The sequence below is a fragment of the Bos indicus x Bos taurus genome, chromosome 5 (assembly GCF_003369695.1).
Source record: "Bos indicus x Bos taurus breed Angus x Brahman F1 hybrid chromosome 5, Bos_hybrid_MaternalHap_v2.0, whole genome shotgun sequence".
Lineage (NCBI taxonomy): Eukaryota > Metazoa > Chordata > Mammalia > Artiodactyla > Bovidae > Bos > Bos indicus x Bos taurus.
This window is the reverse complement of record NC_040080.1, coordinates 17,857,946-17,872,191: the sequence shown is the minus strand read 5'-3', so window position 1 is coordinate 17,872,191 and position 14,246 is coordinate 17,857,946. Positions and strand designations below refer to the sequence as shown.

General features: G+C 42.4%; 1 protein-coding gene across 1 annotated transcript in view; it reads left to right on the top strand.

Moving 5' to 3' along the window:
• The window catches only part of LOC113892402 (antigen WC1.1-like), a 136,112-nt gene that overhangs the window by 71,474 nt on the left and 50,392 nt on the right, over window positions 1-14,246 (top strand). Inside the window, 2 exon segments of the mRNA XM_027541222.1 lie at window positions 13,069-13,161; window positions 13,238-13,552. Coding sequence (XP_027397023.1) covers window positions 13,069-13,161; window positions 13,238-13,552 — 408 coding nt within the window.

The following is a 14,246-nucleotide window of genomic DNA, read 5'->3' as shown; positions in this document are numbered from 1 at the left end:
AAAATAAACATTATTATTTACCTACATGTAATCTTAGTGAGCAATGTATAAGTAATGAGCTTATATCTCACTCAGTGTTTTTTTTCTTTCTGAACTTTCATAAAACTACTTATACATATCTGGTTCCTTTACTCAGCATGCACTTTTTAACTACAAAGACATCCATTGAAATTCAGGACATTTTAATCTCACACAAGATTATTATTGTTAGAGATTTATTTATTTATTTTTGGCTACACTTGGTCTTTGTTGCTGCACACGGGCTTCCTCTGTTTACAGTGAGTGGGGGCTTCCCTCTAGTTGTGGTGCTCAGGCTTCTCATCGTGGTGGCTTCTCTTGAAGCAAAGCATACTCTCTAAGGCAAGCAGGTTTCAGTAGTTGTGGCTCATGGGCGTAGTAGTTCCACAGCATGTGGGATCTTCCTGGAGTGGGGATGGAACCCATGTCTCTTGCATTGGCAGGCAGATTCTTAACTACCAGAGAGGACCATACAATATTATTAATTTATTTTGAAATATATATAAGCCTGTAGTTGTTAGCTTTTTGTTTGGTTTATGTTGTTATTTTAGAAAAGCTTTAATTACATGTTCAGTATTTTTAATGAAATCAGGATTATTCAGATTTCCTTTTCATTTTTCCCTTGTGGCTTAGACAGTAAAGAATCTGCTTGCAATACAGGAGACCCAGGTTCCATCTCTGGGTTGGGAAGATCCCCTGGAGAAGGACAGTGGCAACCCACTCCAGTATTCTTGCCTGGAGAATCCCATGGACAGAGGAGCCTGGTGGGCTATAATCCATAGGATCACAAAGAGTTGGACATGAATGAGTAACTAATATACACACATTCCTTTTTGTGTCAATTTTTCAAGTGGTCATTTTCAAAACATTTCTTCATGTGAACTAAATATTCAAAAGTCTTGTCAAAAGCATCATAGTGCTTTAAGATGTCTGTCCATTTGTTTCTGTTTTAAACAATGAATTAGCTGTATATCCATGATCAAAGGAGCCTCCTTGAAAGCTGTGGAATCTGGTGCTAGATGCCAAGGGACCAGGAGGATGTTCATTCACTTGTGCACCCAGTGATAGGAAGTGAGTCCTTTGTAAGGTCTGTGCAGTCAGCAGGAGCCAGTGAACCTACTCCAACCCCTCTAGGCAATGGTCAGGGAAAACCTGGAGAAACCTGGAGAATGCTGAGTTGGTCAGACACCTACAGATAAGAGAAAACTTCTCAAAGAGAAGTCCATGATTCCTGAGGGTAGATTTCAACAATCTATGCTGCTGCTGCTAAGTCACTTCAGTCGTGTCCGACTCTGTGTGACCCCATAGATGGCAGCCCACCAGGCTCCCCCGTCCCTGGGATTCTCCAGGCAAGAACACTGGAGTGCGAAAAAAAAAAAAAAAACAAGAAAGAGAGCAGGTGCTAAGAGTTCTTTTTCAGTGCTGTCCCTCCTTCCAAGGCAACACAGCATGGAGGAGACCTAGGCTTTGGGAACTTTTCCTTGGGGAAAAAGAGAAAAAATCTGTCAGTGTCCAGCTCCCCAGCTCAGTGGGAGGCACCTGGAGAAACCCTTTTCTTTCTAATAGTACCAAGAGTTCTGGGGCCAGACCTCATGACTGGGGGCAGAGAAAGGATGTGAAAGGTTATTGAGAATGTCAAAGGGTATAAGATGGATGCACTTTTTGCTGACTGTACTCAAGATTTCAACAAGAAACTTCTGCACAAGCCTCTGGGGAAACCTCACAGAAGGATTGCTGTCTCTGGGCCTGTGGGCATCCCCAGTGCCCTCAGTACTCAACCCACACCTACCTCTACTCTGTTGACAGCTCCCTGTGTGTATTCCCAAGTGTGGAGGGTGAGAGTAAACTCTAGTAAATGGAATGTTTTCAGGAAAACAGAGCAGACCTGTGGGTAAGAGGGTAACCACACACTTGAGCTGAAGTAGAATCTTCTACAAACAAAAGAGATGTTTCCAGAAGCCAGCCTGGTGAGTGGTAAGAACCAGAGAAGACAAAAAAGTTAAAACTTCTGCAACAGAAGGAGCAAGGAACACCAAGTGTGTATATCCATACAAGGTCAGAGAAGAGTATATATCATTTAAAGGTAATTACTAAAGATTTGAGGGGCGAGGGTTGTCTACTACTTCAAATGCAAAAAAACAGCAGTGCAAAGGACCATCAAGATGGAAAGATGTCATCACCACAAACGGTGACAAATATCCTCGAAACTGACAGTCACATGTTGATGACAGAATTTTGATCTAGCTTAAGAAGCCTGGTGGACTGCAGTCCATGGGGTCGCTAAGAGTTGGACATGACTAAGCAACTTCACTTTCACTTCTCACTTTCATGCACTGGAGAAGGAAATGGCAACCCACTCCAGTGTTCTTGCCTGGAGAATCCCAGGGATGATGGAGCCTGGTGGGCTGCCGTCTATGGAGTTGCACAGAGTCGGACACGACTGAAGCGACTTAACAGCAGCAGAAAGAATCCAACACTGTTGTTTTGAAGAACTTCAATGAGCTACAAAAATGGCAATTCAATGAAATCAGAAGAATAAAACAATAAGAAATTTAACAAAGAGACAGAAATTATAACAAAGAACCAACAGAAATATTGGTCATGAAAAATTAAATAAGTGAAATGAGATAAATGTAACAGAGAGTATCTAAAATAGAGTAGACAACATTCAAGAGAGAATCTGTGACTCCAGGATAGGAAATTTGAAACAACTCAATTGGTAGAGAATAAAGAAAAATGAATATAAAAGAGTAAAAAAATCCTATGTGATCTCTGAATCTCCACCCAACATACATATATTAGAAAAATTAAGATTCAGGAAGGATCCCTAATATTAGAATAATTAGAGTCAAGAAGGAGGTGATATGAAAAAGTTTATTTACATAAATAATAGCCAAGAACTTTCCAAACATAAGGAAGAGACTTGGACACCCAAGTTCACAAAGGATCACCCTATTACCTGAATGCAAAAATACCTTCTCCTGGATACTGTATAATGAAATTGTCAACATTTTAACAGATAATCATTAATGTAGCAGGAAAGAATATTGTCATCTACATTGGAACGCTCATTAGATTATCAGTGGATTTCTCAGAAAAATATCTATAGGCCTGGAGAGAGTGGAATGACTTATTCAACGTGTTGAAAGAAAAAGAATTACCAGTCATGAATACTCTATCAGTGATGTTATCCTTCACATAGGAAAGAGAAGTAAAGATTTTCACAGAGAAATAAAAGCTGAGGGATTTAGTTCATCACTGCTAGACCTGACTTATAAGAAATGTTGAAAGGGCTTTTTCAAGCCAAAATGAAATACTGCTAATTTGTGACATGAAAATAAATGAATGTATACAATAGACTAATAAAGGTGAATATAAAGTGAGATTTAGAAACCTCTAATTCTGTACCAGAATGGTGTATTAACCACCTCACTATAGTATAAAGGTTAAAGGAAAAAAATAGTAAAAACAAGGTGTGTGTGTGTGCGCGCACGTGCATGCAGCTCAATCATGTCTGACTCTTTATAACACCATGGACTGTAGCCTACCAGGCTCCTCTGTCAGTAGGATTTTCCAGGCAAGAAAATTGGAGTGGGTTGCCATTTCCTTCTCCAGGGGATCTTTCCAACCCAGGGATTGAACTTGCATTGGCAGGCAGGGTCTTTACCACTGTGAAGCCTGAAAACCAGGTAGATGTTACAATTTGTTAACACACACACAACATAAAAGATAAAATGTGACATCAGACTATGAAAGGAAGGATTAAAAACTGGAACAATTGTAGGTGTCCTAAGTTGCTATCAGCATAAAATGAACCATTACATATATATAATATGTTTATGTAAGACTCATGGTAACTGCCTAACAAAACAATGCAGCAGAACAAAACAATGCACTGGGACTACAAAACAGTCAGAAAGCAATAAGATGGCATTAGGAATTTCTTGGTATCTAGAGAAACCAAGGGAACATTTCATGCAAAGAGGGATGCAATAAAGGACAGAAATTGTATGACCTAACAGAAGGAGAAGTTATTAAGAAGAGGTGGTAAGAATACACAGAGAACTATACAAAAAAGATCTTCATGACCCAGAAACCACGATGGTGTGATCACCAACCTAGACCCAGATATCCTGGAATGCAAAGTCAAGTGGGCCTTGGGAAGCATCACTATGAACACCTCCACTAGGTGATGGAATTCCAGTTGAGCTATTTCAGATCCTGAAAGATGATGCTGTGAAAGGCTGCACTCAATACGTCAGCAAACTGGGAAAACTCAGCAGTGGCTACAACACTGGAAAAGGTCAGTTTCCATTCCAATCCCAAAGAAAAGCATTGCCAAAGAATGTTGAAACTACTGCACACTTGCACTCATCTCACACACTAGCAAAGTAATACTCAAAATTCTCCAAGCCAGGCTTCAACAGTACATGAACTGTGAACTTCCAGATGTTCAAGCTGGATTTGGAAAAGAGAGAGGAACCAGAGATCAAATTGACAACATCTGTTGGAACGTTGAATAAGAAAGAGAGTTCCAGAAAAAATCTATTTCTGGTTTATCAACTACTCCAAAGCCTTTGACTGTGTGAATCACAACAAACTGTGGAAAATTCTTAAAGAAATGGGAACACCAGACCACCTGACCTGCCTCCTGAGAAATCTGTATGCAGGTCAAGAAGCAACAGTTAGGACTGGACATGGAACAACAGACTGGTTCCAAATCAGGAAAGCCTTATGTCAAGGCTGGATATTGTCACCCTGCTTATTTAACTTCTATGCAGAGTACATCATGCGAAATATTGGGCTGGATAAAGCACAAGCTGGAATCAAGATTGCTGGGAGAAATATCAATCACCTCAGATATGCAGATGACACCACCTTTATGGCAGAAAGTGAAGAAGAACTAAAGAGCCTTTTGATGAAAGTGAAAGAGGAGAGTGAAAAAGTTGGCTTAAAGCTGAAAACTCAGAAAACTAAGATCATGGCATCTGGTCCCATCACTTCATAGCAAATAGATGGGGATACAATGGATACAGTGACAGACATTATTTTTGAGGGCTCCAAAATCACTGCAGATGGTGACTGCAGCCATGAAATTAAGAGCTGTTTTCTCCTTCGAAGAAAAGCTATGACCAACCAAGACAGCAGATTAAAAAGTAGAAACATCATTTTGCCAACAAAGGTCCATCTAGTCAAAGCTCTGGTTTTCCAGTAGTCATGTATGGATGTGAGAGTTGGACTGTGAAGAAGGCTGAGCTCCGAAGAATTGATGCTTTTGAACTGTGGTGTTGGAGAAGACTCTTGAGAGACCCTTGGACTGCAAGGAAATCCAAGTAGTCCATCCTAAAGGAAATCAGCACTGAATATTCATTGGAAGGACTGATACTGAAGCTGAAGTGGCAATACTTTGGCCACCTGATGTGAAGACCTAACTCATGGAAAAGACCCTGATTCTGGGAAAGACTGAAAGCAGGAGAAGGGGATGATAGAGGATGAGATAGCTTGATGGCCTCACTGACTCAATGGACATGAGTTTGAGTAAACTCTGGGAGTTGGTGATGGACAGGGAAGCCTGGAGTGCTGTAGTCCATGGGGTTGCAAAGAGCTGGACACAGTCGACTGAGAGACTAAAATGAGGAATTTCTTATATATCAATAATTAGTCAAAATGTAAGTGTATTAAATTCATTACTCAGAAAGAGTTACTAGATGTATAAAAACACAAGACTAAACTATATGCTGCCTAAGCAAGATTCTCTTCTGATTTAAGGACACATAGAGACTGAAAGTGACTTCTCTGATGGCTCAGACAGTAAAAAGTCTGTCTGCAATGCAGGAAACATGAGTTCTCTCTCTGAGTCTGGAAGATTCTGTGGAGAAGGGAATGGCTATCCACTCCTGTATTCTTGCCTGGAGAATTCCATGGACAGAGGAGACTGTAGGGCTATAGTCCATGGGGTTACAAAGAGTCAGACATGATTGAATGACTAACACAGAGGCTCAAAGCAAAGGGACTGAAAAAGATATTCCATGGGAAGTTAAAACTTAAGGAGAGCAGGGGTAGCTACAGTACATCAGACAAAAGTCTTTAAGCCAAAAATAGTAACAAGAAAACAAGAAGGCAATTATATGATGATAAAGGGGTCAATTCATCCAGAAGAAGAATAATCATAAATGTATACTTCCCCTTGAAGCACCTAAATATATTAAGTAAACACTAACAGATATAAAGGGAGAAATAGACCACACTATGATAATAGTGGGGAATGCCCTTACTCCACCTTCAGTAAATAATCCAGACAGAAAATCAGCACAAAATCATGAGGCTTTCACCATATTTCAGAACGAAGGATCTAACAATTTGCATGGCTGCATGCTCAGTTTCTCAGTCATGTCTGACTCTTTGCAACCCTGTGGGCTGTAGCCCGCCAGGGTCCTCTGTCCATGGAATTTTCCAGGCAAGAATACTGAAGGTGGTTTCCATTTCCTACTCCAGGGATTGACCTGTGTCTCTGGCATCTCCTGCATTGGCAGGCAGAACCTTTGTCACTAGTGCCTTCTGGGAAGCCCGAAATATTGTATGTTGCTGTTGTTGTTTAGTTGCTCAGTCATGTCTGACTCTTTGTGACCCCTGGACTGTATCCACAAGGCTCCCCTGTCCATGGGACTTTCCAGACAAGAATACTGGAGTGGGTTGTCATTTCCTTCTCCAGTAGGACTTCCTGACTCAAGGATTAAACCCGCATCACTTAAGTCTCTTGCATTGCAGGCAGGTTCCTTACTACTGAGATCAGTTCAGTTCAATCACTCAGTTGTGTCCTTCTCTTTGAGACCCCATGGACTGCAGCGTGCCAGACCTCCCTGTCCATCACCAACTCCCGGAGTTTACTCAAACTCATGTCCATTGAGTTGGTGATGCCATGCAACCATCTCATCCTCTGCCATCCCCTCCTCCTCCTGTCTTCAATCCTTCCCAACACCAGAGTCATTTTCAATGAGTCAGTTATTTGCATCAGGTGGCCAAAGTACTGGAGTTTCAGCTTCAGCATCAGTCCTTCCAATGAATATTCAGGACTGATTTCCTTTAGGATGGAATAGTTGGATCTCCTTCTAGTCCAAGGGACTCTCAAGAGTCTTCTCCAGCACTACAATTCTAAAGCATCAATTCTTTGGCTCTCAGCTTTCTTTATAGTCCAACTCTCACATCTATACATGACTACTGGAAAAACCATAGCTTTGACTATATGGACATTTGTTGGCAAAGTGATGTCTCTGCTTTTAAATATGCTGTCTAGGTTGGTGATAACTGTTCTTCCAAGGAATAAGCATCTTTTAACTTCATGGCTGCAGTCACCATCTGTAGGGATCTTGGAGCCCCCCAAAATGAGGTCTGTCACTGTTTCTACTTTTTCCCCATCAATTTTCCATGAAAATGAAAAGTGCTTAGCTTGGCAGTTCTGTCTTCAGTTCTCTTATGAGGTTGCAGTTAGATGTTAGCTGGGGCTAAAATCATCTGAGGACCCACTGGGCTGAGGATCCAGGATGGTTCATGAACAAGCCTGGCAACTGGAACTGCAGCTGGGTTGTGATCAGAGACCTGTACCTGACAGTTTCTACAGGACAAGTCTTAACAGGGCAGACTAGCCCTAAAGCAAAAGTCCTGAGTGACTTCAGAGGAGGCTGAAGGGTGAGCAGTGCTACTTTCACTTTCTTCTATTGCTTGCCAGGAATTCACAAAGGTCAGCAGAACTTCAAGGGAAGGAGGCATAGACCTTACTTCTCAGTGCATGTTAAGATTTCTGGATGTTTAAATACCATCAAGGTGTATAAAATGGATAATTGTGGATTCTAAACTTCTTCCTTTAGTTCTGTCTACTGTGGCTTTATGTATCTAGGACATTAGGTATCTAGTATATATGAATGTTAGAACTTTTTAGCATCTAAGTACATTTTTATATTTTCCAATTTTGTCTTTCTGTGCTTCATTCTGTCTACTTTTACTATTGCTATCTTGTGCTGCTCTGATGGGTGTTACACACATCCTCTGAGTTATTTCACATATGGACTTTTTCAATTCTAGAATTTTTATTAGATTCTTTGTGATCTTTTCTCTGACAAAATATTATCTACACATTTCATTCTTTGAACATTTCATTCACGGTGATTTAAACATCTTGTTAGGTAACTTCAATAGCTGGATGTCCTGTACATTTCTTTCTAAAGCATTTTTTCTTTATAAACTTTTGTCAATTTTTTTCTCTTTTCTGACTGGGTATTTTTGATTGATAGACATTATAGGTGAAAATTTGCAGAAATCCCTGAGAAAGAATCTTATTTTCCTTTCTCTAGGCACCTGATTTAGGGTCGATCGGTTTATTTGAAAGAAAGTGAAGAAGATAGAAACTGGACATCAGCAATATGTGTACCGTGAACTTCCTGATGTTCAAGTTGGTTTTAGAAAAGACAGAGGAACCAGAGATCAAATTGCCAACATCCGCTGGATCATGGAAAAAGCAAGAGAGTTCCAGAAAAACATCTATTTCTGCTTTATTGACTATGCCAAAGCCTTTGACTGTGTGGATCACAATAAACTGTGGAAAATTCTGAAAAAGATGGGAATACCAGACCACCTGATTTGCCTCTTAAGAAATCTGTATGCAGGTCAGGAAGCAACAGTGAGAACTGGACATGGAACAACAGACTGGTTCCAAATAGAAAAAGGAGTATGTCAAGGCTGTATATTGTCACCCTATTTATTTAACTTATATGCAGAGTACATCATGAGAAATGCTGAGCTGGAAGAAGAACAAGCTGGAATCAAGATTGCCGGGAGAAATATCAATCACCTCGGATATGCAGATGACACCACCCTTATGGCAGAAAGTGAAGAGGAACTAAAAAGCCTCTTGATGAAAGTGAAAGTGGAGAGTGAAAAAGTTGGCTTAAAGCTCAACATTCAGAAAATGAAGATCATGGGAACTGGTCCCATCACTTCATGGGAAATAGATGGGGAAACAGTGGAAACAGTGGCTGACTTTATTTTTCTGGGCTCCAAAATCACTGCAGATGGTGACTGCAGCCATGAAATTAAAAGACGCTTACTCCTTGGAAGGAAAGTTATGACCAACCTAGAGAGCATATTCAAAAGCAGAGACATTACTTTGCCAACAAAGGTTCGTCTAGTCAAGGCTATGGTTTTTCCTGTGGTCATGTATGGGTGTGAGAGTTGGACTGTGAAGAAGGCTGAGCACCAAAGAATTGATGCTTTTGAACTGTGGTGTTGGAGCAGACTCTTGAGAGTCCCTTGGACTGCAAGGAGATCCAACCAGTCCATTCTGAAGGAGATCAGCCCTGGGATTTCTTTGGAAGGAATGATGCTAAAGCTGAAACTCCAGTACTTTGGCCACCTCATGCGAAGAGTTGACTCATTGGAAAAGACTCTGATGCTGGGAGGGTTTGGGGGCAGGAGGAGAAGGGGACGACAGAGGATGAGATGTCTGGATGGCATCACTGACTCGATGGACGTGAGTCTGGATGAACTCCGGGAGTTGGTGATGGACAGGGAGGCCTGGCGTGCTGCGATTCATGGAGTGGCAAAGAGTCAGACATGACTGAGTGACTGATATGATCTGATCTGATTCTTTACAAAAAGTCAACTTTTAGTTCACATTCCTTTTATCATGCCTGGGTCCTGGCTAATCGGGCTCTACCTCCCAGGCCGACCCTGAATTGTGCTTCATGTTCCCTGAGCCTGTGCATATGGCAGAATCTCTGGTGAGCTTTTCAGAGACTCAGCTCTTAGCACTGAACCAACAAAGACGTCAGGGAAGTGGCTCACCTGTGCATTTTATTTCTCTCTGAGAGCTTGGCTCCAAAAACTCTCACTGCCTTGGTTGCCCAACAATATTAAAAGTACTGATAATTTCTCACACTTGTAAATTTATTCTTAGGGCAGCACTTGGCTTAAAACAGAAATTTTGGCATTGTCAGACACAGAACTGTCCACAGAGAAGGTGAACTCTAAATTTACGATAGCCTTACAGCTGTTACAGCGTTTATCTCAGGCTCCACCACTAGGTCATTCAGTTCAGTTCAGTTCAGTCACTCAGTCGTGTCCGACTCTTTGCAACCCCATGAATCACAGCACACCAGGCCTCCCTGTCCATCACCAACTCCCGGAGTTCACCCAGACTCACGTCCATCGAATCAGTGATGCCATCCAGCCATTTCATCCTCTGTCATCCACTTTTCCTCCTGCCCCCAAACCCTCCAGGCATCAGAGTCTTTTCCAATGAGTCAACTCTTTGCATGAGGTGGCCAAAGTATTGGAGTTTCAGCTTTAGCATCAGTCCTTCCACTGAACACCCAGGACCGATCTCCTTTAGAATGGACTGGTTGGATCTCCTTGCAGTCCAAGGGACTCTCAAGAGTCTGCTCCAACACCACAGTTCAAAAAGATCAATTCTTCGGTGCTCAACATTCTTCACATTACAACTCTCAAATCCATACATGGCCATGGGAAAAACCATAGCCTTGACTAGACGGACCTTTGTTGGCAAAGTAATGTCTCTGCTTTTGGATATGCTCTCTAGGTTGGTCATAACTTTCCTTCCAAGGAGTAAGTGTCTTTTAATTTCATGACTGAAGTCACCATCTGCAGTGATTATGGAGCCCAAAAATATAAAGTCTGACACTGTTTCCACTGTTTCCCCATCAATTTGCCATGAAGTGATGGGACCAGTTCCCATGATCTTCGTTTTCTGAATGTTGAGCTTTAAGCCAACTTTTTCACTCTCCACTTTCACTTTCATCAAGAGGCTTTTTAGTTCCTCTTCACTTTCTGCCATAAGGGTGGTGTCATCTGCATATCCGAGGTGATTGATATTTCTCCCGGCAATCTTGATTCCAGCTTGTTCTTCTTCCAGCTCAGCATTTCTCATGATGTACTCTGCATAGAAGTTAAATAAGCAGGGTAACAATATCTAGCCTTGACATGAGCCTTTCCTGAGTTGGAACCAGTCTGTTGTTCCGTGTCCAGTTCTAACTGTTGCTTCCTGACCTGCATATAGGTTTCTCAAGAAGCAGGTCAGGTGGTCTGGTATTCCCATCTCTTTCAGAATTTTCCACAGTTTATTGTGATCCACACAGTCAAAGGCTTTGGCATAGTCAATAAAGCAGAAATAGATGTGTTTCTGGAACTCTCTTGCTTTTTCGACGATCCAGCAAATGCTGGAAATTTGATCTCTGGTTCCTCTGCCTCTTCTAAAACCAGCTTGAACATCTGGAAGTTCATGGTTCACATATTGCTGAAGCCTGGCTTGGAGAATTTTGAGCATTATTTTACTAGTGTGTGAGATGAGTGCAATTGTGTGGTAGTTTGAGCATTCTTTGGCATTGCCCTTCTTTGGGATTGGAATGAAAACTGACTTTTTCCAGTCCTGTGGCCAGTGCTGAGTTTTCCAAATTTGCTGGCATATTGAGTGCAGCACTTTCACAGCATCATCTTTCAGAATTTGAAATCGCTTAACTGGAATTCTATCACCTCCACTAGCTTTGTTCGTAGTGATGCTTTCTAAGGCCCACTTGACTTCACATTCCAGGATGTCTGGCTCTAGGTCAGTGATCACACCATCGTGATTATGTGGGTCATGAAGATCTTTTTTGTACAGTTCTTCTGTGTATTCTTGCCACCTCTTTGCATTGATCGCTGAAGAAGGCTTTCTTATCTCTTCTTGCTATTCTTTGGAACTCTGCATTCAAATGTTTATATCTTTCCTTTTCTCCTTTGCTTTTTGCTTCTCTTCTTTTCACAGCTATTTGTAAGGCCTCCCCAGACAGCCATTTTGCTTTTTTGCATTTCTTTTCCATGGGGATGGTCTTGATCCCTATCTCCTGTACAATGTCACGAATCTCATTCCATAGTTCATCAGGCACTCTATCTATCAGATCTAGTCCCTTAAATCTATTTCTCACTTCCACTGTATAATCATAAGGGATTTGATTTAGGTCATACCTGAATAGTCTAGTGGTTTTCCCTACTTTCTTCAATTTAAGTCTGAACTTGGCAATAAGAACTTCATGATCTGAGCCACAGTCAGCTCCCGGTCTTGTTTTTGCTGACTGTATAGAGCTTCTCCATCTTTGGCTGCAAAGAAAATGATCAATCTGATTTTGGTGTTGACCATCTGGTGATCTCCAAGTATAGAGTCTTCTCTTGTGTTTTTGGAAGAGGGTGTTTGCTATGACCAGTGCTTTCTCTTGGCAAAACTCTATTAGCCTTTGCCCTGCTTCATTCCTTACTCCAAGGCCAAATTAGCCTTTCACTCCAGGTGTTTCTTGACTTCCTACTTTTGCATTCCAGTCCCCTATAATGAAAAGGACATCTTTTTTGGTGTTAATTCTAAAATGTCTTGAAGGTCTTCAGAGAACCGTTCAACTTCAGCTTCCTCAGCGTTACTAGTTGGTGCATAGACTTAGATTACTGTGATATTGAATGGTTTGCCTTGACAGAGATCATTCTGTCATTTTTGAGATAGCATCCAAGTACTGCATTTTGAACTCTTTTGTTGACCATGATGGCTACTCCATTTCTTCTAAGGGATTCCTGCCCACGGTAGTAGATATAAGGGTCAACTGAGTTAAATTCACCCATTCCAGTCCATTTTAGTTCGCTGATTCCTAGAATGTCAACGTTCACTCTTGCCATCTCCTGTTTGACCACTTCCAATTTGCCTTGATTCATGGACCTAACATTCCAGGTTCCTATAAAATATTGCTCTTTACAATATTGGACCTCGCTTCTATCACCAGTCACATCCATAACTGGGTATTGTTTTTGCTTTGGCTCCATCCCTTCATTCTTTCTGGAGTTACTTCTCCACTGATCTCCAGTAGCATATTGGGCATCTGCAGACCTGGGGAGTTCCTCTTTCAGTATCCTATCATTTTGCCTTCTCATACTGTCCATGGGGTTCTCAAGGTCATTATTTACCTTAATTCAGTTTCCTGTTCTTTAACCCTCCCACCCCTCTGATCATTGCTGTTTCTGCAGGAAACTACACCCAGGCGCTGCTGCACTGCAAAAACTGCGTGTCCATAACGACGGACTCTGCTGTCTCAGAGGAGAGCGCCCCCTACTGCTCAGGTGAGAGTCCCACAGGACAGAAGACCCTTCTCATTCCCCAGGTCAATGCCCCATTGTCCAATTTCTCTCTCCTCAGACAGCAGACAGCTTCGCCTGGTGCACGGGGGCGGTCCCTGCGCCAGAAGAGTGGAGATCCTTGACCAGGGATCCTGGGGCACCATCTGTGATGATGGCTGGGACCTGGATGATGCCCGCATGGTGTGCAGGCAGCTGGGCTCTGGAGACGCCCTCAATGCCACAAGGTCTGCTCACTTCGGGGCAGGATCAGGGCCCATCTGGCTGGACGACGTGAACTGCGCAGGAAATGAGTCACTCGTGTGGAGGTGCCCTTCCCGAGGCTGGGGGCGGCAGTACTGCAGACATAAGCAGGACGCAGGGGTCATCTGCTCAGGTCTGCACTGCACGCTGTCCACAGGCTGGGGGATGGGTAGAGCCCTGGAGGACAGGAATCTGAGCCCTGAGGGAGAGACGCTGAAAGGACCCGAGTAGGAGGCTTCCTCCCATGGAACCTGTCTTTATAGTAGACGTGAAGACGAGGTGCTTTCACTTCCTCCTGAAGCAGCTGATGTTCTAGTCCTGTCTTCTCAATAGTGTTTCCTGGCAGAGCTGTTTCCAGTTGAAAGCAAGGCTCTCTCTTCAGTTTCTTGTGGTAGTACAGTCTGGAGATGCTGTTGATGTTGTACTGAAAGCATAGATATACTCTGTCCAGCTCTGTTTGATAGGAATCTGACCATGGTCTCCTTGGGCCAACATCCCAGTGTCAACAGGGCTACATTCTTCCTGGAGACACGGGGAGGACTCCTTTTCCAGCCTTTCCTGGTTTCTATGTGGCCTCATTCCTTGGCTTGGAGCCCTCTTTCTTCTTCAGACAGACAACAAACTGTGTCTCTACTGTATATTCTCCCTTACATTTCCCTCTGACTGTAGCTGGGAAAGTTTATCCACTTCTAAGTTGGGGCTAAGGAGGTGATTAGACTGAGCTTATGTGTTTAACCAACAATATTGTAGGTTTAGCCCACAACCCCAAAGTCCTTACTAATCATATCTGTAAAGCTCCTTTTGCAGGTAAGGAAACATATTTACAG